Source organism: Vanacampus margaritifer, chromosome 13, assembly GCF_051991255.1.
Source record: "Vanacampus margaritifer isolate UIUO_Vmar chromosome 13, RoL_Vmar_1.0, whole genome shotgun sequence".
NCBI lineage: Eukaryota > Metazoa > Chordata > Actinopteri > Syngnathiformes > Syngnathidae > Vanacampus > Vanacampus margaritifer.
Genome location: NC_135444.1, coordinates 12,895,060 through 12,919,007, shown reverse-complemented (window position 1 = coordinate 12,919,007; position 23,948 = coordinate 12,895,060). Strand labels below are relative to the sequence as shown.

Below are 23,948 nucleotides of genomic sequence, written 5' to 3'. Positions count from 1 at the left end.
TTATTATTATTATTTTTTAAATACCGGTACACAGTAGTTGTTACTTTATCAAACCAGTTTAAAAAAAAATAATAATTGAAGAAAAAAAAAACAGCTCCCTCACGGAATCTTCTATCGTATTTGTAAATGCTATGTCCAGTATCATTAATGTGTGAATATTGCCCCAAAATTTTTCTTTCGGTGGGAGTACAACATCAAATCTAAATATCTTCAAGAAAAATCGCAATTCAATCTTTCTAGTGCACAGTCAACTCAATTCAGCAGAAAAGTGGAACTTTTCCATAAGCTTTTTACAAGTGTCCATGCATGCACTTGCCTTGTGTCCACAATTGAGTCATTTCCATGGAGTTCCGCACGTCTCCCTCAACCAGACTTCCACCTTTTACACATCCTGGTGTCGAAACACATTTTGAGCAATTGGTCTTGGCTGGAAAGACCTAGGAGTGTTGTCTGATCCGATTTTTACTCACCAGTCATCATGTCATTAGGGAGTGGACAAACCCTAGTGCAATGGGGCAAAAGGGTCCTCCACGAATTAAACTCTAATCCACACCGCTTCCTTTTATACAGAAGGTTCACAAAAAGCAAGTAGTTTTCCCTCGAATTGTGCTGGCAATAAATAAACTCTTTGACTGCCAGACGTTTTCAGAAAAGGGATGCCGTGGGTGCCATCCGATTTAAGCATTTTGACTGATCTTTCAAGGTCCACAGAAAATTGTTTGGACTATGGAAACACACATACTACCAAATGAAAGATTGGACTCTCATCTTTCATCAGAAAAAAAAAGTTTGTTTCTACCTTATTCCATTTTTCAGTAATCAACAATAGAAAATGGTTAGTTTCACCCAAATGCTCTGTTTTGAAACAAACGTCTTTTAACGTCTTTGGCACTCCTCCGTAGGATTTTACTCAACGTTATTTAACATTTTTGGCAGTCAAAGAGTTAAAAAGCACTACTACTTGAGATGACAGCAGACATAACAATAATTACTTGAAACTCCCCTTTCAAACAGACAGTCAGACCACTTGTCCCTCCGTCAATGGATAATCATGTGACAAGATGCAAGTGTGCCAAAGGGCCACAATGAAAAAGAGCTTGACATCAATACTCACACTTAAAGAAGAGTAGACTTATCTGGAGCTGAACAGAGGTCTGGTGAGGTACACGGCAAGTTTTGTTGGCTATGCATACATATTTCTACCAAAATGGGATGGAATTCAAAATCATATGGCCTTGGAAGTGTTCCACATTAGAACATCCACTGTAGAAATAATTATCGACATAATAAGGGGTGTGAATTGCCTTGTACCTGCCGATTCGAATCACGATTCATAGGTCACGATTCGATTCGATACCAATTAATCCTGATGCGAATCTATAAATTGATTATTGCGAGTTTTTTTTTTTACTCAAATTTAGAAAATACTTATCAGTAAACTTGTACATGTACACTGTAAGATTTGTATGAAAATGTATTTATTTATCTGAAAATTCAGTCTGTTTCATGTTTGAGCAGCACTGAAATCAAATATTAAGGCTTAATGTTCCATTCATATAACATTCTTCTATTCTTAATGTGTAAATCCTAACCCTAAGTAAGACGTTTTGTTGAATATTTCCCATAAAAAAATTGATGTTCAAAAATCGATTCGGCCGCGTATTGAATCGATTCGAGCATTGCGCGTTGCAATATCGCGATATATTGCCAAATCGATTTTTTCTAACACCCCTATAATATGGTACTCAATTTTCCATACTAATGCAACTGAACTCAAGAGAACACATTACATGGCAAGGGGTTTGCTGGAAACTCTCCAGGAAGACACACACAACTTCAATATCTGGGCTGAAAAACGAAGCGTCTCCGTCTGAATGTGGATACGGACGAGCACACATGTTCAGAGTAAGTGCGCGTGTCAATTCCAAGCCTGCAACCCAGAAGATAAGCAGCAACGATAATGCCAGCAACAGAGGACTGATCCTGGAAGCCCATCAATGCTTAACAGGCTTGGCAGCAGGACTTCCTCTCCGACACTATATTTTTTTCCCCCCGCAAGCACCATCACAGCTAAGCCTTGTAGTGAAACTGCTACTTAACCACGAGCCACTGCAGCAATTTGGCTGGACCTCGTCCCCAAGTTGAAAAGCATTTTGCGCTCTTAGGATGACAGATGCATGGAATGGTTTCGCCATCTGCGACAGCCAACCACGCGCTGTTCTAATTAATCCCCATCTCTTTAATGATATAAGCTGCGAGAGAGTCGAGGCCAAGGACTAAAAGACTGCGGTTTTTGGGGAACTAAAGAAGCTTGGCTGGTAGCCGACGGCAAAGCGTAAGGCAGTAAACGCAGTAAAGCAGCATGCTGTGACAAGAACATTCCATTAAAAAAAATAAAAAACACTACATAACTAATGACTTTTTAAATAATCTATATGCAAAATAATGGTAATTTCTGCAAGGAGCTACGGCCTATCCTGTAGTGTTTTATATAACACTTGGCACATTTATGATTTAACAACAACAAACTTATGTTCATTGCAATTGTGTTGTGACTTTTTTTTTTTTTTGGGGGGGGGGGGCAGTACACCCATCAGAGTTTAAACAAACTGATAACCAATCTAATCACAAGATATATTGTCTATCTAAATAACTAGTTTATTTACTGTATGTTTGGGACAGTTTACTGATCAGCAACAGACATATTATCAAGCATTTCTGTTTGGAAATATTTGCAATGCCCCAAGGAAGTAAAGGAAAGGGAGGAGGGGGTAACAAAACAAGGAAAAGGATTTGAAAATAAAACATTTGTTCATTTAAAAGGGGAAGCCAACCCAATACTTTTCTTGACAATACGCAGCTCGACTACTAGTCTAAACACGATATTCTGTATTGCGTTTCTGGAATATGAATTAAGCAGCAAAATTCAACCATTTTTTATCCATCTCAGGGGGTCGGCCATTTTGCCACTTGCTGTCGACCGAAAATGACATCATAGACTCAAAAGGTGGCTCAAACCAACAGTGTGACCATCCAATTTCCTCTTATTTAATCCGCTCTCTATTAATTTTTGTATTTCATGTACAGTACTTAATGCTTTCTATCTTATTAAATCGATGTATTGAATGTTTGATTTTCTTATACGGCACTTACTAGTATAGTGACCTGGAAGAGATCAACATGAGAGCCATGGGGAAATTATGCAATTTCAGTTTTTGGATCTGAAAATTATTACTATATGTATTTACTAGAAATGTGGCTTTGCTGACCTACATGCCAGCGACGTATCATGACAGGCGGAACAATGAAATGCTTTTCAATTGCAGGGAAGAATGTATAGCCTGTAATTAACTTGTGCATCCATTTTATGTGATTTTGTTTGGTGGTGTTCTGTGAGAGTAATATGTGTGCATTGGCTCAATAAAGACCGAGAAACACTGCACTAAGTAGAGAACCCCAGCCAAGCACTTAACAAACTGGCACTTTAGTTCTGGCACTCGGACCCATTTGCTGCTATGTACTCTAAGAACGTAAAAATTCCCAGACTTTTACTTGTGACTCCATGTTGTGGATTGATTGTAAGCTGCCAAGGGGCTGTGAGCATATTATGAATGTACATCATGTAAGAAAGCCATTAGAAGAGGTGTGGCCATGGCTCCGCCTGGTGGATAACGGCAGTCACAAGGGCTTAACTGACCAATCGGTTTTGGACAAATCTGGTTTATAAAGGCCTTATCGCGTTGCAGTGGCTAAATATAGGATATCTCACACATTGTGTCGTGGCTGCTGTGTGACTCGCTCTGGTTGTTAAGGCTTTAGCACACAGTCAAAGAAAAAGTGGATTTGTCTCTAATCCAATTTCACCCTTGATGCAAATCAGCTTAAGTCCATAGATCCTGGATCCAGGCTTTCTCGTCTGGGCAGGACATAAAGACATTCTACACATCTGCCTCAAGTTCTAGAGAACAATAGACAATAAGAAATTATTATTTACCAAGTGACTTTTTAATTGCTTGTACACAAATGTATGGGCGCATTCCAACCCCAAAAATTTCCAAAAATGTTTCTGTAAGTGATTCAATTTTGGCTCAACTGTGATGTCACAGATCACATGACAAATATAAACAACATCCCTAAACATAGTTTCTGCAGCCATTCCTCCACTCCATCCAATCATCTGCTGTTTTCAAGCGCCTGCTGGCCTAGCCAGAAACTCAATCACCAGAAGTTACCAGTAAATCAAAATCGGTATTTTCCCTTCAATAAACCTAATTCTGAAAAGCACCCAAACTAGCTAAATATTTAAACAATACAAAAAAAAAAAAAAAAAACAGGCCTCAGCAAACCTCCACAAGTTTGGGATACAAATGAGGTATGGCGTGATAATTGGTTTGACGCTGATCCAGTAATATTGCACTTCAACCGGTACAATTAAAGGTGACAGTCCCTTTGAATCAGCACTTTGGTGTTCCATCCCATTACTCTCTCTCTCTTTCTATCTGCGGTTTAACTTTGTGCTCTCTCTGCCTGGTGAGGTAGAGGAAGTCTTGTTGGGAAGCAGAGCTGCTGAATTAATAACGTTCGGAGAGGGAGTGCTGCACACCTGAGTTACAAACAGGAAATGACTCACCTTGTCATGAAGGGATTAAGAGGGAGAAAAAGAACCCAAATCGCGACCACGGCGGCGTAAGAGGCGATGCATACCAAAAGCTTGCCTGTTTCTTATCTGACCATGAGACAGTTTTGGAGTGCCAGCGAGCAAGATGGCCCCACGACATTCACAGCGACATAAAAGGCATGACCTCAACAGGCAACCATGCATTACCCGAAGACTGGCACCATTCAATTATGACCTATGAAGGCATCGTTTGATTTAAGATGGGTTTTCACTGGCAAACCTTAGAAAATCACAGGATGGATTTGAAGAAACTGTCAATTAACTGTCGTATTATCTCATTGTGCGGGTTCGCTAAGTTTTCATCTTGAACTTATTTGCTTCTGTCTACTTAATGATATGGTCATGATGAAATCAAATGAGAATGTACAGTTAGCAGGCCAAACATTAGACCCACCGCCGGTGTTGAGTGGCGGTGTCAGTTGAGGCCATCGTCAGTTTGTCTACTAAGAATGTGCTCGTGTTGACTAGATTTTGTTACTGAATCTCACAAATCACCAGAGGGATCAAATAACATTTGCATAATTTACTTTAAATATGCTGCTTCGGGCAGTCAAAAGGGTAATGATTTAAAAACAAACCCAGCTTCTGTCACAAAGGCTAACAATTCTCCATCACTGTCACCAAATTTCGATGAGAGAGACAGCACTTTGATAGCAAGTGAAAGACTTTAGCCCTCGTTCTCTCTTAAGACCCTTTGTTCTATTATTGTGAGCTTGGAAGACAAAAATCCTCTCTGCGGAGTGGCAGGCAGTAGGACTGCTATAAAAACGACACTCTTGTCTCAGCATGAGAAAGCAGAACACTTGAATGAGAGAGTGTCCTGCACGCAAAAAGTATGTGCTTCTTGGGCTTGGTTTTGACACAGCCATGGACGGGAAATCCTATCCATTCCCCAAAGTCCCCATTGTCTCTGTGTCCTTGTCCACTGTAGAGCTGGTAGCAACTTTGGTGTAGAAATGTGGCATGTCTTGCCTGTATTGTCATACCAAAACAAAGCAAAAGCTTAAATATAAGATGACAGCATCCAAACGAGCATCCTGCCATCTCCGTTACATAAGCTTGAGCTACTATAGGCTCATATAGGGAGGGGATAGGGAGCATCAAGCATTGACGTCGTTATTCTCACGTGCGATGATAAATATTGTGGCTGCGCAAAGTACCATCGACATTACTCAACACATTCCAAGTCAATCAAAGAAGAAACTATGCCCTCGTTCGAGGATGAGATAACACAATCTGTTATTCAACCCCTAAAAAAAAAAATCCCTATGAAAATATGCCTCCAAAGTCACAAAAAAAAGTCACTGTCATGCATGCCATACAAGACCTCAGCATGTTAAAACCTCAGTTCAGCAATCATCCAACAATTAAAGTGGAAGTCAAGCCAACAAATTCCTTTACAATATGTTCTATACGCCCCACTATTCTAATTAATTACGTGTTTGTGAAATATAAATCAGGCAGCAAAATCCACCCGTTTTTATCCATCTTGGCGGCAGCCATTTTGTACTTGCTTGACTGAAAACATCATCATAGTTGCCCAGGTAAAGACCAATCACGGCTCATCATGCGGACATCACATGACTGAAACAGGTGAGCCGTGATTGGACGTCACTTGAGCAACTGTGATGTCATTTTACGCCGATTGCATAAATGACCGCCCCCGACATGGATAAACAAACAAAAATGCCAAAATGTAACAATATATATATTTTGTAAAGCTAATATGAAAGTACTACCATACACACACGCCTGTTCGCTAGTTAACTGCAGTAAATCCAGCCCACAAACAATGTGCAGCATTTACTGTAGTTTATTTTGGAGGGGGGGGGGGGGGGAACATTTAATTCATGGCATCAAGGAAAGCAGTGATCCCACTAATCTCCCGCAAAATGAGGACAGACGTTAAGATATTGCAAAAACAATTACTTGAGAGTAATCTTGAGTTGCATGAGCGTAATCTTGTAACGACAGAAGGTGACCTAAATTATTCAAGCACCGGATCAAACGATGTATTCAGCTTGCTGAGTGTGCTGTAACAGTAGACGCGAAGAGACAGGATGCAAGTGAGCATGACAAAACCACTCGTTATTGTAGCGCCACCCTCGCGGTGGCTCCTATATGGAGTTAATGGGGTGGAATCGCTCCTAAACCTCCGGAGGCAAGGATCGCTGTTTAGCAAAGCGACTATCAGATGAAGGCATCTACGAGGGAAATCACAACCCTGATAAACAATCGATGCCGAAGGCTACGAAAATTGGGCTTCCTCTAATATTGTCCCTCCTTTTGGCATCGCCAGGTCACATGCAGCATATGCGCAAGACAAATCCAGTCCACGGTGTTTTAATCACACATCGATGAGAGGTCATCTCCAGAAATCATACTCTAAAATCGGAGAAAACAATGGGAAAAGTAACATGAACGAGTAAAAAGAACGCAGGCTTGACTCGGATTATTTCCTTCCGCTAACGTCAAACTAGCACGACCCGCTTAGCCAATGCTAATAAACTGCAACAATTATTAAACCAACGACACGCACCGCTTACAACAAACACTTGTTAGGCATTTACCTGAATGTTTGGTGAATATATTGATCGACGGGTCAGGCACGTTGATCGCAGCGGTCCTGCCCGGCGGTGTGCCGGTGTTGCTGCCGGGTTCTCGGGGTCTCCTCCCGGCGACGCTTCCCCGGTTCCCCTTTCCTTGGTGTACTTGGGACGCGTGGGGCTGTGGCGGTTGGAGTCCGGTCGATGTGCCCTCACCGACGCGGCCTACCTGCTGTCCCATCCCGGTAGATTGTTTTAAGGACGTTCGGGACGAAGCGAGCAAACCCCCGGTGCGCCTCCGGCTCACATTCCCCTGCGCTGGAGGAGCCTGCGTGCCGAATAGCGTTCCTCAATCCCCCTCCTCCTCCTCCTCGCGCTTCTCACCGCTAACTATCCCCGTATTAGCTCGCTTGGCTAAACAGCTAGCTGACGTTAGCAGCAATCACAGAAATCCACAACTCCCCTGGTTTTAAACACACAACAACGACCCTCGCAGCGTGACAGCCACCGTCTTTGCTCCGGAGAAACGCACGTCGTCCAGGCAGAAGATGAGCGAGCGAGTGTTGCTCAAATATGGAGCTTTTTTCAAAATGCTGTCGCCGTGGTCCGGCTGCTGCGCGCCCCCTCTGACGCCGCCATCTTTACCGCAGAACAGAGGATGTGTTGCACACAAGGCGGCGGGGGGTTGGCTGGGTTGGCTCTTCCCCCGGCCCTTGCCGTCCAACACATCTCCGGTACATCTAGCGTGGACCGGCAGGCCCAAACCACCCCTCAGGAACCCGGTTCTGAAAGCCCCCAGGCCCTAAAACTTTAACTATGCCCACATGGTGGCACAATATGTTCAATTGCATTTGTATCTCTGTAACGTTTACCTTTAAATTTTAAATATTAACAGATCATTATGTAAAAAAAAAAATCTAAAAGGTGATTAGGATATTAAAATTCTAACTAACATGTCACAAATTACATCCTGAGTCGGAAAATGTGATTATAAAGCAAACTATTTTTTGTTGAACATCTTACAATTATAAAATATTCGCTATTATTTTCACTAACTGTTGAGTAAAATGTTCTGGTTCTGTGCCCCCCAACTTTTATTGAACCAAGCTCCCATTTTAGAAAAATCTCACAGCATACCCCCAACCCCACCCCCCAGAAAAAAAAAATGCCACAAAAAGTATCAATACCGCAGGACAACGACATACTCTAATAAACACTCCTAAACTGGAACATTAGGATCAATAATGGGATGTCATATGCGAGTCAAAGGTGCGAGTACTTAGCAATTGTGCAAAACGGTCACATAGCACAAGTTTCTAATAAAGGCTATATGAAAATTTACGTCATTTTGTAAACAAAAGTAATGTCGATCCTATCAAAAATGTCTGCGCCTTGGCTTTTACTGAAATTAATAATTAGTATACGTTTGGTGCAAATTAGAAAATTGTCACAGAGTTCAATGTGGACATTTAAAATATAGATATGATAAGTGAAATACTTGGTAACAAATGTTCACTGTTACATGTAAATTCTGTAAACCAACTTTTTTAGTATCCATGAACAAACGCCTCAGCTGAGATACAAACATAAACTTTTATTACAGTGCCACCTTGTGTTCAAATAATGCTTAGCAAGACTTACATTACTCTTTTTCAAACTTTAAAATTAATACTTACGTAGATCACCTCACTCTGCGTTGACATTCCTTACAATTAACAACATTAAACGTGCAATGAATGATTGCATCATGTCAATGAGACATGTCCCCTCTGATGGTAAATGATCAAGTGAAAGCACACAGAACATCATACACCATTACATTCAAAAGGACTCATTCTGTAAACTAGCCCTTAATACTATTATTATTCAAGCGTATACATATTTTGACAGACTGCAGACACATAGACATGGCCCAAGTACATATAATAAGACAAAGAACATGTTAAGGATAAAACCTCATTTTGGTCCCAAAGAATGTCTGGCCAAGCCAGTTCAAGTTATACAGATTACATAGTTGACACCGAATATATCAGTCTTTATAATATACCTCAGAATGTTGAATGTCAAACAAAAACAACGACCTTTATGATGGGGATGCAATCGCTGTTTTTGTTAAATATTAACTATTACTGCATGTGCGAAGGATTTGTGCATAATGACTGTATTCAGCTGCCACACAGATGATTGGCCCTCTCATATTGGCACAAGGAGTAACCTTATAGTAGATACTGTAAAGTAAGGCATCAGTTTGAGCTGGCAATAAATACATTTTAGCTTATTGAATTGCTTTTATACATTCTTATTACAAATCAGTAGTGCAATAAACTTAAGAAAAACATGTGAAGTCAAAAGTTGGTTAATTGGTCATCATACTTCTCTCACAGGTCCATGACCGAGGCTGCAGTAACTCTACGAAGGAGGGCTGGAACAAATATAATAATAATAACAATTAGCATTTTTTAGCAATAAAAAAAAAGAAGGATTAAAAAAAATAATCACGTTATTAGTCAGGTGATAGATACCTCTTTTAGGGGGCAGTACCGCTGGGCATACCACTCCTGAGAGTACAAACATAGGATTACACCGTGACCCAAAAAGAGGGAAGTCCACATGATTATATTCCAGATGGGACCTTTCCTTTGGTCATGGAGGATGAAGTTAAACATCACTGTCAGAAAGTGAAGAGAATTGATCATTAAAAAAAAAAAAAAAGCGCTTATAGGGAAGGGAGAAAAAAAAAAGATGAAAGGTGTGCTGTCGTCTTACTTCCAAAACACATGAACAGGCAAAAGAGGACTGGATAGAAGAAGCCGAAGCAGATTGCAAGGATGTACTCGTGGACGACGGCGGACAACGTAAACACAAACAGCATGGCTGCTGTTCGGAAGCGTTTCTGGGAGATCTGGAATCACGAGAGTTAAGTCAGAATTTCAGAAATATTATAACCCTAACCCTAACAGTTATGACAATAGCAGACAGTGTTATCAAAGTTGATGTTTCAGTATTAACTCATTTACTGCCATAAATTCATAAAAAAAAAAAAAAAAAGATTACAAATTAGGGGTAAGAGGAGATTAATTTTTTTTAATTGTAATTAATCGCATGACTTGACTAATTAACTCACGATTAATCACAAATTTTGCATCTGTTCTAAATGTACAATAAAAAAATTCTAGGTTTTTTATAGTCTTGTTAACAAAAGTGGGAAATAAATGTTAAATTACTAGAAATAGTTCAAATGAATTTTTGACGTTTGTAGCCGTCAATGGCAGTGAATCAATAAAAAAAAGAAAAAAAAAGAAGAAATGATCATTACAAAATTCGGGGCGTCAGGCGATTAAAAGTTTTTAATCGTAATTAATCACATGACTTCACTAGTTAACTCGCAATTAATCACAAATTTCATATCAGTTCTAAATGTATTTTTTAAATAGGTTTTCATACTTTTGTTAACAAAAGTGGAAAAAAATGTTTAACTAATAGAAATAGTTAAATTAATTTTTGACAATTATAGCCGTCAATGGCAGCGAATGAGTTAACCACCTGTTTTTACGGTTTAATTGTGGTCAATTTCTATTTACAAAATTTTACATGAGGAACAATGCAGGTTGACCAGCAACCAAAGCGTTACTGTACAATATAAAATGAAATAAAAAATAATAAATTTTAAAAAATTATTAAAAATAATAATAAAAAACTTTAAACGTAACACCATTTTAATAGAAATATGTTTTTTTTGTATTTGTTTTTTTTTAACCACTGAAGTGCATTAAAGGCAGACCCACTTACCAAAAGGAAGTCCCTATACACGTAGTGAAACAGCCAGTCATGAACGACTACATTCCACGTTCGGTAATAGTTGGCGAAAGATGTTGAGTTCCACCAATCCTATGAGGTGAAATTCAAAAGAATGAGCTTGAACACATCCACACAGGAACTTTATTTTAAGAGTGAGCGGAAGGTGCGCCACCTTATAGAACATCCTATCCCCAAAACGAAGCATCTCTGCAAATGCATTCAGCCAACAGTGGAGGAAGGCGAAAAAAAACAGGAAAAGAAACAATACACCTGCAAAAATCAACAAGAAAAAAAAAAAAGATTAATTCAATGTAGCTAAGGAAACATAATTGCTGTAAACTGCATAGTGGAGACTGGAGAAGCATTTGATGATTGCTGAATAATGAGTGGCTGATCTTACCAGGCAGGATGGAGTTAAAGACGCCCAGGACCATCACCCTCAAGTCAAAAAACTGAAGACTGATGCTGCGGAATTGAGGGATGCAGAGCCGCACAAACACATAATACGTATAAAACAGACATCCTAGTACCTATGAGGAGAAAACAATTAGGAATGGTAAGAAAATCAGGCAGGCATGTATTATTTGAGTCAGTCAGTGGTACCTGCAGTAACTTTGTGGCCACATAGCTCCATCTGATCATTGGGCTCCTGCGTTAAAATATAGAAGACGGTTAATTCGGAACCACCATCTCCAAGTCTTCAGATTTTTCAAAAATGGATGTTGTGCTTACCTTGGATATTTATCTCTGTAGATAAGTGTAGGTGCAAACAAAAAGTAGAAATACTGAGAAACACGAGGGACTACTGGGCCTGGGCCTAGACATAACAGAAAAGACTAATTAAAATAGGGAAAAAATGAAACTCAACTCATTTGCTTCCAAAAACATCTAAAAACGTTCTATTTTAAAAATTGCTAAGGTCCCAAAAACATATTTATACGTTTTTTTTTTTAAATGCTAGATCATACAGAAGGCTTTGATGCAGCCTCAGGTCTGAAGAGGTCATTTAGAACAGAGGTCCCCAACCCTGGTCCTCAGGGACCGGTATCCAGCCTGTTTTCCATGCCTCCCACAGCCAACACAGGTGATTTATATCATCAGCAATCTCTGGAGAAGGCTGATAACGATCTCCACCTGTGTTGGCTGTGGGAGGCATGGAAAACAGGCTGGATACCGGTCCCTGAGGACCAGGGTTGGGGACCTCTGGTTTAGAGCAATGGTAGTTATTGCAAAAAAACGGCCAGCAGGTGGCAGCAGAGTATAAGAGATCAACCAGGGCCATTTTGCAACAAATCTCTTTTTCTCGTTGTTTTTAACAGGTTTGTGAATAATGATGAAACTTAGCTGTATTCTAATGGTAATTGCTGCAAAACGTAAATGGATACAAATATACTTTTTCCTGATGAAAGAAGAGAGACTAGGTTCCATGTTTTTATAGCGATAGAACACATTATTCTGTGGGCTGTGCAAAATCAGTCAAAATCCAGTAAAACAGCCGGGAGCAAAGGGGGTTGCTTCAGTGAAAATGGCTGGGAGTGAATGAGTTAATAATGACAGTGATTATTTTTACAATTGTATTACAGTTGAGAATTTTTATATAATCTGTAAGTTATTCAAGGTTTTATGACATCAACAGTTTGACCTCAAAATTGATTATTTCTACTTAATTAAAATGTGATCAGATCTCAGAACTTAATATACAGTAGTGGTGGGAATCTTTGAATGTCTCACAATGTCCGATTTTTGGGTGTACGATTCGATTCAGAATCTAATTTCGATTAAGAACAAATTTTGATTCAAAATGATTTGATTGACAATGATTTTTGCTTAAATTTATACATTTTCAAGGAATCGTAACGATCTATTCCAGTCTGACTCGCTAATGCTAATTAGTGCTCTACTGTGGCACTTTTATCACTCAAAAAAATGGCTCCACGCTGCAAAAAAACTATTTTGATTGGAATAACTTTACTCTCTAATGTGGCTACAACTTCAGCCCGTGTGGAACCACACTGCCCCTAAGTGGCCAAATCATGAACAGCACTCCCAATAAAAGGCACACACTAACAGGGACAAGGGAAGACAGTATTTATACTGAATAATTTAAATAAAATCAATTTTGGGACATTTAAAATGAATTCTGAATCGTACTAAATGAGAATCGAGATTCTTATGCGAATCGATTTTTTGGCACACCCCTAATATACAGTGTCTCCCAATATCATCAAAACTGAGCATGATCAAAGTTTTTTAACCCAGCTCATGTATTGGATTCCAGTAATACTGTGAGGAGGGGACTTACTAGACTTGTCCTTAGTCCAGGCCAGAACTCTTGGTACATTCTCTCTTATAAAAGAGTAGGCTTTCATCATGAGCCTCACCTGGAATGCGCAATGAACACAGCAATTTCTGTCATTCTGTTCCAACTAACAATACATTTCCAAAAGCTATACATTCGTAATGTTAGGACACATGGAAAATACCTGCTCCAAGATGATGATGAAGCACGAGGCCGGGGGCAAACTGTTGACCACTACCACGTATGTGGGTAAAAAACCAAGGCCCAAAGCTTGGTAGAGAAGGAACATGGAGCCAAACAGAAAACTGTAAAGCTTGTGGCGACTGGAAGAGACAGTCTGGGTCTGTGTCCACAGTTTGAAGAGGGGATATGGAACCATTAAAACTGAAAGGAACATAAAGACCCACGTGCAGACCACTAGGGGGAACTGTCCAAATGCGTAGACCAGTAGGTCAAAATCTAACACCAGTCTGGAGAGGTAAAAGCAGACAGGACGACATAGTTCAGAACAGAAGTACATTTAAAAACTGCTGTTGTGCGAACGGACAAACAAATCTCGTATATTACCTGCCTTCGTCTATAAAATCAACCACCAGAGTGCTGAGGATGAAGAGAATGAGCAGGGCGATAAACATATGGTAGATAGTCCGGATGTGGTTCACCTCAAAGAGCTCACTGTGGGAAAATAAATAACAGCATGGTGACTGGAAACACTTGATAGCAAGGCGGTGAAGATTTTTACGCTTACTCAAGGAGGGACCTGCGACTGACAAACTGTTTGCCGTTCCCGTGAGGAGGTCGGAAATGCCTGGAGGAACACATGGTCAAGCTAGTAACATTATTATTTTTTTTTTGTAGATGTAGGAGAGTAAACTTCCCACCATGGGTGCCTACCCGAGTCTGCTTTTCTCCATGTCCGACACGGGGGGCGAGAAGGCAGCAGGCAGGGGCGCGGGCTCCAGGCTAGCAGACTCCTCAATAAGACTGTCCATGAAGTCACTGACCTGGTTGTCAAACTCCTGTATCAGGTCCTTCTTCATGTCCTGAGGAGAGTGAAAAGCACACAACAAGTCTCGCTATCAATATCTATAATACTGAAGTTGTTGCTTACAATTCTCTCAAAATTAGACATTTCAAGAAAAACTAATGCAGAATCATAATGCAGATAAATAAATCAAAAATTAGGAGTGGTCAAATCTAAAAATAGTCTTGAGAGACATGAAGCTGCTTGCTGAGGACAGAATCACGACTCACATTGAAAAAAACTCCCTTTTTGTTTTCCTGCGCAACTCATTCAAATGATGAACCTTCCGCAAAAACAAATGAACTTCTAACCTCTGCTTTCCTTTTCAGTTGTAGCTTCTTGCTGATCATATTCTCCACTTCAATTTTCCCTGAAATTATAAAAGACAACATTCAGTGCCAAGGTTGTTTGATTCATTCGGAGGGATAACAAGCATTTTAAGGCGTGGTAATTAGCCAAGCTGCCAGCAGATGGCAGAAGTGCACCATTTTAGATTAAAAAATGCCGAGTCCAGGCAGGCTGAATTCACTTTCATGGTGGCCACAGCAAAGTCAACAGATATTTAGTCGCCCAATCTAAAGCATACATTCGAACAGGGAGCAAATATGTATATCACAAAGTATATCTTATGATAGCATAAATATGTGCGTGTCATAAATTAAAAAGAGTACGGGTGGTCACGTGAACAGCTGACTGTGCCTTCCTGGTGAGTTGGTGTAACTCCAGAGCTTATATTTTACCAAAGAGACAATTATCTTATAATTACAATCAGTTCTAAATGTTGACTTAGCTGATTTTATAGAATGAAACCACAGCTAGAGGCGTAATGGAAGAAGAAAAAAATATTAGCATCAAAGTCACTGTTTTGCTGGATTATGATTGTTTGTTCAAAAAGCTATTTTTCTTAGAATTATCAAGACTTTTTTATTTATTTAACTTATCTATGTTCTACTGCAAATTACTAGAGAATGGGAAAAGGTAGAATGAAACAAGCTAATAGATCACAGACCACACAAACATGCTTCACCTTCAATTTTTTTTTGTAAGTCAACCAACATAGAAATCCGACAGGAGATCAAATAATGATTACCTCCACTGTGTTTCCTACCAATACTTCTGAAGCAGCTGTCTCCAGTGGACTGATTGTCTTCTCCTCGACTACACTCGCCATTCACTGGGCTATCCGGGTCAGAGAAGGTGGACATTCTGGCTAAGTTTCGGTGACGGACACCGTTGTCATCCCCGTTCACGTTATCCATACTAGAGAGCAAAACAATACATACGAAGTTGTTGTTTTTTTTAACTTACATCTCAAAATGATTGACAAGAATTTGAAGGATTTTAAGTGACACACAAAACGAGCCCAGTAAAACAAGTGAATCAGTTTCACATGACTCTGGACCGACAGCTAGCAGTTCACAGTTAGAACACGTAAAGCCAGTGAGCTACCAGCTGTCTCACAGATATTAAAACACAACTCGCCACCTTTACGGCTCTGTAAGCTCTATGTCGTGGTACCGCAAGTGGGAGCTAGTTAACTTAGCCAAACTATCGTAGCCCAACAACAGGTTCAAACTTGATATTTGATAGAAAAACAGATAAAACGCTCACGTGAGAACCTCTCGGGAAAATAACACTCCACTCGCACGACTCCACGGAGCGTCCAGTCTGCAGTGCAAGTCTTTATGAATGACAAAAAAGTGGAAGTGGGCACTGAGCGACTGTGGGCACCTTCTCCATTGCGTCAACTGAGAGGAGAGGATGACCGGTCAGCTCGACGCCCATTGGCTGAACGTCTCTCCTCCTGATACGTCATCAGGAACCGCGTGGCTTTCATCTGGGGCGACGTTCAAAATTTGTTTTTTAGATTGCAATATAACGCAACATTGCAATCTTAAATATTTTCGTGATATCCCCTGCCGGGCTCCGTAGTACGTAAAAGTAAAGATGTACTTAAATGCTTCGTGAATGTACCAAAGTAGATTTTTTAGATATCAGTATTTTTACGTGAATATTTGTTTTGTCAGGTTTTTACTATTGCTCCATACCATGCATGAGATACCACTTATAAAATGCGACTACTTTCAAAGCATAACCCCAGTCTAAAACCCTAATTTAAAGCCCTAACTATGATTTGAAACATTTTGATGGTTGCAACCATTTCTCAAATCTTAACCTGCCACTGACATAAATTGTGACTCCACTTTGAAATTCTACTCCTAGTTTAAAAGACTACTTTGGAACCGTAACTGTAGTTTAAAAGCCTTAGGCCTAAAAAAATAATAATTGAGAACCACTGCTGTCAATACACAATCGAGGTGCTGTGGATGTTGATCTTTTTTCAGAATTCAATTCACTCATTGCACATGTGAAAATGTTTCAGTTTTATTTTTTCCCAAATCCTGCATCTGCTATTGCACTTTATGTTCATTTTAGGGATAGCTAGTTTCAGTTCCTGTCATGAGCTTTAAGACAATTTTGAGTGATATATGAAAAGAAGCATTACAGTTTCACAAAAGTTGGTCTTATGAGTGGAGCATGTCAAACATGATTAGCTACAAAGACACAAGAGCACATTTATGAAACTATGAGCATCTCTGTTAGTTGTTTTGAGTCAAAAGTTCCCATGCGGCATTTTTCTGGTCAGTGATGATAAAGGATGATGTATATCAAATTATACAATGAGCATGTCCCTTCACGCAACAAATTGGGAACCCATGCAACTAAAAACTCATCATCCTTCCAAACATGTTCTGTGAATGATATCAGTATTGATGCATCAGAATAAATCATATAAATCTTTGTGAGTTGATTTAATGTTCAAGCATCTGGTATTCCATATAAAAAATACATATAGTACTTTCTGACCATCCGACGCTATGCGAACATTTTGTACGAGCTTTAACATATCCACTTCTATCAACGTTACTTCAATAAATATACACAGAATAAGAAAGCAGCGCAAATGTACATGATCAAGAATCCATACATCCCTATTATAGTTATTTACAGGTGGCATCATACACACACACATACAATGTCATTTATCACAAGAAGCAGAGGGGCCCCAAGTCAGCACTGATCTCAGGGATGTGCGCCCAATGTGATGCCAACTCGATCCCCAGATCTCTGATCGGAAGTAACTCCATATCACCTCGATGCAGTTCCGTACTGCCCCAAACCTTCACAACCAGCTCCACCTGCAATCCGACATAAGACAGCATGACACATGCATGCGTTTTTTTTTTGTTTTTTTTTTAGTAGCGAGTGCTGTCGGGATGTACTCGATACCTCACGTCCTTGTGCGGACACTGTGGTGTAGTTTGAATGTATGTTTTTGCTGGAGTCTCCAAGTAAGTGGACAAAGTCGCTTGTGCCATTCATCGCAAAGTTGTCGGATGTCCATCTGAGTGTCATACGCTGGAAAGATGTATGGCTGTGCAACCGCAGGAACCTCAGCTGGACGACATCCACGCCCGGGTAACCAAACTATGGAGCATTTAACACATTCATATTTACTGTGGGAATGTTTAAGTTCCTTTTTCAGTCCACAAAGATCAGCCTTACCTTGTCGCCAGCATGTTGCTGACTAAACCACTGGACTGATGATGTTTTTGATTGATGCTTTTCTAAATCCCACCCGAATGTCATCTACACAGCACAACATATTGCTAATCCGTATTTCCAGAAGTTGGTGACATCATGAAAACCTTACCCGCGACGGAAGTGAGTCGATGCAGGTGCTCCCCCCTGCTGTGAAGTTACAAAACACTCTCAAAGCGTCATAGGGACAACCTTGGTTGGGGTCCATGTAATAGTAACCTGAAAAATAATAATATAAATAATAAAAATAATGGACTTGAAAGTTTGCCCATCGCTTACCGGCAGCAAGCGTGAAATATGATCGCAAGCCTGCTTGAGCCCTCACCGTCATTGAAATGTGGATGTATGAGACCCAGCTCATGGCAAGAGGTGCCGGGGTCGTCTTTTGTGCCTTGGGGCCAGCTGAAAGATTCATCATCTGCCTCGTCTTCGAGATACGGTTTTGCGTCAGGCTCCACTGGGCTTGGCTCCTACATAGGAATTCATTATTTTGTCAAGTGAGATGATGATAAACATTCGGTCAGACAGTAGTGTAGCAACAAAGGGCACTAAAGCTTATACCTACTTTTTTGTGTCCTTCCTGTATATTCAGGAGTGTTGACTTAAATTCTTTGTGGGATTTTGTGAAGGCTTCCACTCTTTCAGCTGGTCTACCTTCAGATTTTGAATTAGGCCTGCTTTTGCCTTGTAAACCGGCATTTCCCTGAGGAGGAAGTGATAGTAAAAAACCTAGATTTGCAAAGGACTTTACACAGCTCCTCCTTTTTTATTTGTGTTATCTTAAAGCCTTACTGGGGGTCCTTGCTTGCCCTTAACTCCCTTAGTTCCGCTGGTGCCTTGGATACCTTTCATTCCCTGGAAAGGGCCAAAAGACAGTCAATCAAAACTATAGAGAAAATCAAACAAAGTAATACATTTAATAAGACTAGATCAACATAAAGTCCAAAATGTTTTTTTTTTAGAATAATATGTTGTATGCACCACCACACCGCATTCTGATTAATATTGCGTCTGTGGAATATTAATTTAGGAGCAAAATTCACCCGTTTTTATCCATCTCATGGGGCGGTCATTTTGACACTTGCTGTCTACTGAACATGACATCACAGTTGTTCAGGGCTAAGTTAACGACCAATCACGGCTCAACTTGTGAATGACCAAACTCAGAAAACAGGTGAGCCGTGATTGGTCGTCAACTTAGCCCTGAACAACTATGATGTCATTTTCAGTTTTCAGCAAAATGGCCCCTGGGATGGATAAAAACGTTTTGATTTTGCTGCTTAATTCATATTCCACAAATGCACTATTATTCAGAATACTGTGTTTAGACTAGTGAGGCTGCATAGAACATATTATTGGAAAGAAAAAATATGGGTTTAAATGAGGGGTAATTGTACCGGCTGCCCACTTAAAAATTTGCTCAATTGACACAACTGCTAATCTAATGTTGCATTACATTAGCTAAACAAGTCATATAATAAAAATATAGTTTTGTCGATGACTTTCAACTAAAACCTATAATAAACTTGTTAGACATGAATGGAAACAGGCCAATTAAACTTAACAATCAATCACCTTCATTCCGAGCAAGCCCTGTAAAAAGACAGAACGGGATTAAATACAAATATTTCAAGTGGCAAATTCCAAGAGAAATAAATATCACTTTAGAATAAGGTTGCCCTAATTAATATATTTAAAGGCACCCTTGTTGTAAAGTGGAACTGAGAAGTTTTTTGAAACAAAAACCTACAGAGTGTCCAGGGTGTCCTTTTTGTCCAGGTGGACCACGTGGTCCAGTATCCCCCTGTGAAAACCAACCAGCTCATGAGTCATAGAAAACCAACGTGGAACTTAATAAAAACGTACCTGCTTTCCTTTATGCCCTTTGACACCTTGAGCACCTTGCAGTCCAAAATTCCCCTAAAATGATGACAGATCACGTCAACATCATTACTTCATTCAATCTTAAAGTTGATGTTATGTTTAAAATGGCTCAGACCACCTTTATCCCTGCTGGACCCACTGGTCCTTGTAACCCTCTTTCGCCCTGGAGACCCTGTTAATGAGCATAAAAATGGATGAAAGTGGCGGAAAATGGCTCTTTTTTGACAACATGCACACACTATAGCTTAGCTATAATGTCTTGTCTCCCCCCCACTCCCTAGCGTCTTTCTTATCAAAGATCTCCGGGTGCTGCAAAGCGAGTCTGTCCTGTCTCCCTCTGTTGGTCTTTGTTTTTCATGTGTCTTGAACAGGTTGTGCCTTTTAAGTCAATTTCACTGCTCTGCACTTGTGTACGTGCAATGACAATAAAGATCCATTCATCTACCTTTGGACCACTTGTCCCCGTGTCACCATTCTCTCCTGTCAATCCTGGTATACCCTGGATCAAAATGTTTTTTTGTCCAGGTCACGTATTATGTTATGGTATTATTGACATCAACATCAGAGTTTAAAATAACTTCTGTACCTTCGGCCCCATTGGTGAAGGAGGTCCTGTCTCTCCTACCGGTCCGGTTTCACCCTAAAAGAGTGAATTAGACACAAAATACAATACATGATGGCGATATCCATCCGTTAATTTTGTTTTTCACCTGTCGTCATCAGGGCCACAGGTGAGCTGCAAGAAGTGGTGATTTTTAACAGAGATCATTTAGAGCAGTGGTCCCCAACCTTTTCTGTACCACGGACCGGTTTCATGTCTGACAATATTTTCACGGCCCAATCTAAAGGTTTAGCTGATAAAAACAAAATAAAATGACAAGAAGAAAAATGTGGTATTTTCTCTATTTCACCGCTTACGGCCATACTACCCTGAGAACGCCCGATCTCGTCCGATCTCGGAAGCTAAGCAGGGTCGGGCCTGGTTAGTACTTGGATGGGAGACCGCCTGGGAATACCAGGTGCTGTAAGCTTTTTTTTTTTTTTGTACCTCCATCGCAAAAGTTAACTTTCACAAAATACCTCAAGTTTGCTAGCGGACAGCCGCACGCTAAACTGACAGAATGAGAGCTGTACATGCAGTCAAAATGTTTTTTACGGCCCAATTTTGAACGAGTGTAACCTTTAAAACAGTCAACTGTTAGCTTTTTCTCCGCTTACGGCCATACTACCCTGAGAACGCCCGATCTCGTCCGATCTCGGAAGCTAAGCAGGGTCGGGCCTGGTTAGTACTTGGATGGGAGACCGCCTGGGAATACCAGGTGCTGTAAGCTTTTCTTTTTTTTTTTTTGCACCTCCATCGCAAAAGTTAACTTTCACAAAATACCTCAAGTTTGCTAGCGGACAGCCGCACGCTAAACTGACAGGATGAGAGCTGTACATGCAGTCAAAATGTTTTTTACGGCCCAATTTTGAACGAGTGTAACCTTTAAAACAGGCAACTGTTAGTAATTTCTCCGCTTACGGCCATACTACCCTGAGAACGCCCGATCTCGTCCGATCTCGGAAGCTAAGCAGGGTCGGGCCTGGTTAGTACTTGGATGGGAGACCGCCTGGGAATACCAGGTGCTGTAAGCTTTTTTTTTTTTGTGTACCTCCATCGCAAAAGTTAACTTTCACAAAATACCTCAAGTTTGCTAGCGGACAGCCGCACGCTAAACTGACAGGATGAGAGCTGTACATGCAGTCAAAATGTTTTTTACGGCCCAATTTTGAACGAGTGTAACCTTTAAAACAGGCAACTGTTAGTAATTTCTCCGCTTACGGCCATACTACCCTGAGAACGCCCGATCTCGTCCGATCTCGGAAGCTAAGCAGGGTCGGGCCTGGTTAGTACTTGGATGGGAGACCGCCTGGGAATACCAGGTGCTGTAAGCTTTTCTTTTTTTTTTTTTGCACCTCCATCGCAAAAGTTAACTTTCACAAAATACCTCAAGTTTGCTAGCGGACAGCCGCACGCTAAACTGACAGGATGAGAGCTGTACATGCAGTCAAAATGTTTTTTTACGGCCCAATTTTGAACGAGTGTAACCTTTAAAACAGTCAACTGTTACCAATTACTCCGCTTACGGCCATACTACCCTGAGAACGCCCGATCTCGTCCGATCTCGGAAGCTAAGCAGGGTCGGGCCTGGTTAGTACTTGGATGGTAGACCGCCTGGGAATACCAGGTGCTGTAAGCTTTTTTTTTTTTTTGTACCTCCATCGCAAAAGTTAACTTTCACAAAATACCTCAAGTTTGCTAGCGGACAGCCGCACGCTAAACTGACAGGATGAGAGCTGTACATGCAGTCAAAATGTTTTTTACGGCCCAATTTTGAACGAGTGTAACCTTTAAAACAGTCAACTGTTAGCTTTTTCTCCGCTTACGGCCATACTACCCTGAGAACGCCCGATCTCGTCCGATCTCGGAAGCTAAGCAGGGTCGGGCCTGGTTAGTACTTGAATGGGAGACCGCCTGGGAATACCAGGTGCTGTAAGCTTTTCTTTTTTTTTTTTTGCACCTCCATCGCAAAAGTTAACTTTCACAAAATACCTCGAGTTTGCTAGCGGACAGCCGCACGCTAAACCTACAGGATGAGAGCTGTACATGCAGTCAAAATGTTTTTTACGGCCCAATTTTGAACGAGTGTAACCTTTAAAACAGTCAACTGTTAGCTTTTTCTCCGCTTACGGCCATACTACCCTGAGAACGCCCGATCTCGTCCGATCTCGGAAGCTAAGCAGGGTCGGGCCTGGTTAGTACTTGGATGGGAGACCGCCTGGGAATACCAGGTGCTGTAAGCTTTTTTTTTTTTTTGTACCTCCATCGCAAAAGTTAACTTTCACAAAATACCTCAAGTTTGCTAGCGGACAGCCGCACGCTAAACTGACAGGATGAGAGCTGTACATGCAGTCAAAATGTTTTTTACGGCCCAATTTTGAACGAGTGTAACCTTTAAAACAGGCAACTGTTAGTAATTTCTCCGCTTACGGCCATACTACCCTGAGAACGCCCGATCTCGTCCGATCTCGGAAGCTAAGCAGGGTCGGGCCTGGTTAGTACTTGGATGGGAGACCGCCTGGGAATACCAGGTGCTGTAAGCTTTTCTTTTCTTTTTTTTTGCACCTCCATCGCAAAAGTTAACTTTCACAAAATACCTCGAGTTTGCTAGCGGACAGCCGCACGCTAAACCTACAGGATGAGAGCTGTACATGCAGTCAAAATGTTTTTTACGGCCCAATTTTGAACGAGTGTAACCTTTAAAACAGTCAACTGTTAGCATTTTCTCCGCTTACGGCCATACTACCCTGAGAACGCCCGATCTCGTCCGATCTCGGAAGCTAAGCAGGGTCGGGCCTGGTTAGTACTTGGATGGGAGACCGCCTGGGAATACCAGGTGCTGTAAGCTTTTCTTTTTTTTTTTTTGCACCTCCATCGCAAAAGTTAACTTTCACAAAATACCTCAAGTTTGCTAGCGGACAGCCGCACGCTAAACTGACAGGATGAGAGCTGTACATGCAGTCAAAATGTTTTTTACGGCCCAATTTTGAACGAGTGTAACCTTTAAAACAGGCAACTGTTAGTAATTTCTCCGCTTACGGCCATACTACCCTGAGAACGCCCGATCTCGTCCGATCTCGGAAGCTAAGCAGGGTCGGGCCTGGTTAGTACTTGGATGGGAGACCGCCTGGGAATACCAGGTGCTGTAAGCTTTTTTTTTTTTGTGTACCTCCATCGCAAAAGTTAACTTTCACAAAATACCTCAAGTTTGCTAGCGGACAGCCACACGCTAAACTGACAGGATGAGAGCTGTACATGCAGTCAAAATGTTTTTTACGGCCCAATTTTGAACGAGTGTAACCTTTAAAACAGTCAACTGTTAGCTTTTTCTCTGCTTACGGCCATACTACCCTGAGAACGCCCGATCTCGTCTGATCTCGGAAGCTAAGCAGGGTCGGGCCTGGTTAGTACTTGGATGGGAGACCGCCTGGGAATACCAGGTGCTGTAAGCTTTTTTTTTTTTTTGTACCTCCATCGCAAAAGTTAACTTTCACAAAATACCTCGAGTTTGCTAG

General features: G+C 40.9%; 3 protein-coding genes and 11 non-coding genes across 16 annotated transcripts in view; 11 read left to right on the top strand and 3 right to left on the bottom strand.

Annotated features, from left to right (window-relative positions):
- The window catches only part of abl2 (c-abl oncogene 2, non-receptor tyrosine kinase), a 29,337-nt gene extending 21,401 nt beyond the window's left edge, over positions 1-7,936 (bottom strand). For both annotated transcript variants that reach the window (XM_077584733.1, XM_077584734.1), the window contains exon 1: positions 7,249-7,936. In XM_077584733.1, the coding sequence (XP_077440859.1) occupies positions 7,249-7,465 (217 nt within the window). In that variant the 5' untranslated portion in view covers positions 7,466-7,936. The remainder of the gene's footprint in view (positions 1-7,248) is intronic.
- Positions 7,937-8,798: 862 nt separating this feature from the next.
- On the bottom strand, positions 8,799-16,124 carry soat1 (sterol O-acyltransferase 1). 2 transcript variants are annotated; one of them, XM_077584118.1, is made up of 16 exons: positions 15,957-16,124; positions 15,436-15,605; positions 14,657-14,715; positions 14,216-14,364; positions 14,070-14,150; positions 13,889-13,996; positions 13,506-13,791; positions 13,325-13,403; positions 11,755-11,839; positions 11,626-11,671; positions 11,423-11,552; positions 11,195-11,292; positions 11,014-11,112; positions 9,991-10,126; positions 9,747-9,892; positions 8,799-9,646 (listed from the first exon to the last, which is right to left on the bottom strand). In XM_077584118.1, the coding sequence occupies exons 2-16, from the start codon at positions 15,602-15,604 to the stop codon at positions 9,581-9,583; spliced, it is 1,737 nt and encodes a 578-aa protein (XP_077440244.1). In that variant the 5' UTR covers position 15,605; positions 15,957-16,124; the 3' UTR covers positions 8,799-9,580. The 2 variants fall into 2 exon arrangements, with proteins under 2 accessions (XP_077440244.1, XP_077440245.1); XM_077584119.1 differs by having other exon boundaries at positions 14,070-14,129.
- Positions 16,125-16,979: 855 nt separating this feature from the next.
- Positions 16,980-23,948, bottom strand: part of LOC144063144 (uncharacterized) — a 28,552-nt gene continuing 21,583 nt past the window's right edge. Inside the window, exons 53-65 of the mRNA XM_077585141.1 lie at positions 20,419-20,472; positions 20,278-20,331; positions 19,951-20,004; positions 19,815-19,868; positions 19,699-19,752; positions 19,524-19,541; positions 18,741-18,803; positions 18,514-18,651; positions 18,274-18,418; positions 18,061-18,167; positions 17,913-17,996; positions 17,637-17,834; positions 16,980-17,545 (exon numbers count right to left, since the gene is read on the bottom strand). Coding sequence (XP_077441267.1) covers positions 17,393-17,545; positions 17,637-17,834; positions 17,913-17,996; positions 18,061-18,167; positions 18,274-18,418; positions 18,514-18,651; positions 18,741-18,803; positions 19,524-19,541; positions 19,699-19,752; positions 19,815-19,868; positions 19,951-20,004; positions 20,278-20,331; positions 20,419-20,472 — 1,176 coding nt within the window. The 3' untranslated portion in view covers positions 16,980-17,392. The remainder of the gene's footprint in view (positions 17,546-17,636; positions 17,835-17,912; positions 17,997-18,060; positions 18,168-18,273; positions 18,419-18,513; positions 18,652-18,740; positions 18,804-19,523; positions 19,542-19,698; positions 19,753-19,814; positions 19,869-19,950; positions 20,005-20,277; positions 20,332-20,418; positions 20,473-23,948) is intronic.
- On the top strand, positions 20,745-20,863 carry LOC144063279 (5S ribosomal RNA). The gene has a single exon (XR_013296587.1). It is a non-coding gene; the product is annotated as a 5S ribosomal RNA (ribosomal RNA).
- Positions 21,045-21,163, top strand: LOC144063278 (5S ribosomal RNA). Its single transcript, XR_013296586.1, has one exon. It is a non-coding gene; the product is annotated as a 5S ribosomal RNA (ribosomal RNA).
- Positions 21,349-21,467, top strand: LOC144063277 (5S ribosomal RNA). Its single transcript, XR_013296585.1, has one exon. It is a non-coding gene; the product is annotated as a 5S ribosomal RNA (ribosomal RNA).
- LOC144063276 (5S ribosomal RNA) lies at positions 21,649-21,767 on the top strand. The gene has a single exon (XR_013296584.1). It is a non-coding gene; the product is annotated as a 5S ribosomal RNA (ribosomal RNA).
- LOC144063288 (5S ribosomal RNA) lies at positions 21,954-22,072 on the top strand. The gene has a single exon (XR_013296596.1). It is a non-coding gene; the product is annotated as a 5S ribosomal RNA (ribosomal RNA).
- LOC144063281 (5S ribosomal RNA) lies at positions 22,254-22,372 on the top strand. The gene has a single exon (XR_013296589.1). It is a non-coding gene; the product is annotated as a 5S ribosomal RNA (ribosomal RNA).
- On the top strand, positions 22,558-22,676 carry LOC144063274 (5S ribosomal RNA). The gene has a single exon (XR_013296582.1). It is a non-coding gene; the product is annotated as a 5S ribosomal RNA (ribosomal RNA).
- On the top strand, positions 22,858-22,976 carry LOC144063273 (5S ribosomal RNA). The gene has a single exon (XR_013296581.1). It is a non-coding gene; the product is annotated as a 5S ribosomal RNA (ribosomal RNA).
- LOC144063272 (5S ribosomal RNA) lies at positions 23,163-23,281 on the top strand. The gene has a single exon (XR_013296580.1). It is a non-coding gene; the product is annotated as a 5S ribosomal RNA (ribosomal RNA).
- Positions 23,467-23,585, top strand: LOC144063271 (5S ribosomal RNA). The gene has a single exon (XR_013296579.1). It is a non-coding gene; the product is annotated as a 5S ribosomal RNA (ribosomal RNA).
- Positions 23,767-23,885, top strand: LOC144063280 (5S ribosomal RNA). Its single transcript, XR_013296588.1, has one exon. It is a non-coding gene; the product is annotated as a 5S ribosomal RNA (ribosomal RNA).

What these genes read in the sequence shown, in the direction of transcription:
- soat1 (XM_077584118.1), bottom strand. Translation starts at nt 15,604, where the DNA reads ATGGATAACGTGAACGGGGATGACAACGGTGTCCGTCACCGAAACTTA. An exon ending in AGTCGCAGGTCCCTCCTTGA is followed by an intron (nt 13,997 to 14,069) that starts GTAAGCGTAAAA and finishes ATTTTCCCACAG; the next exon opens with TGAGCTCTTTGAGGTGAACC. An exon ending in CTGGACTAAGGACAAGTCTA is followed by an intron (nt 11,840 to 13,324) that starts GTAAGTCCCCTC and finishes TGTTATGTCTAG; the next exon opens with GCCCAGGCCCAGTAGTCCCT.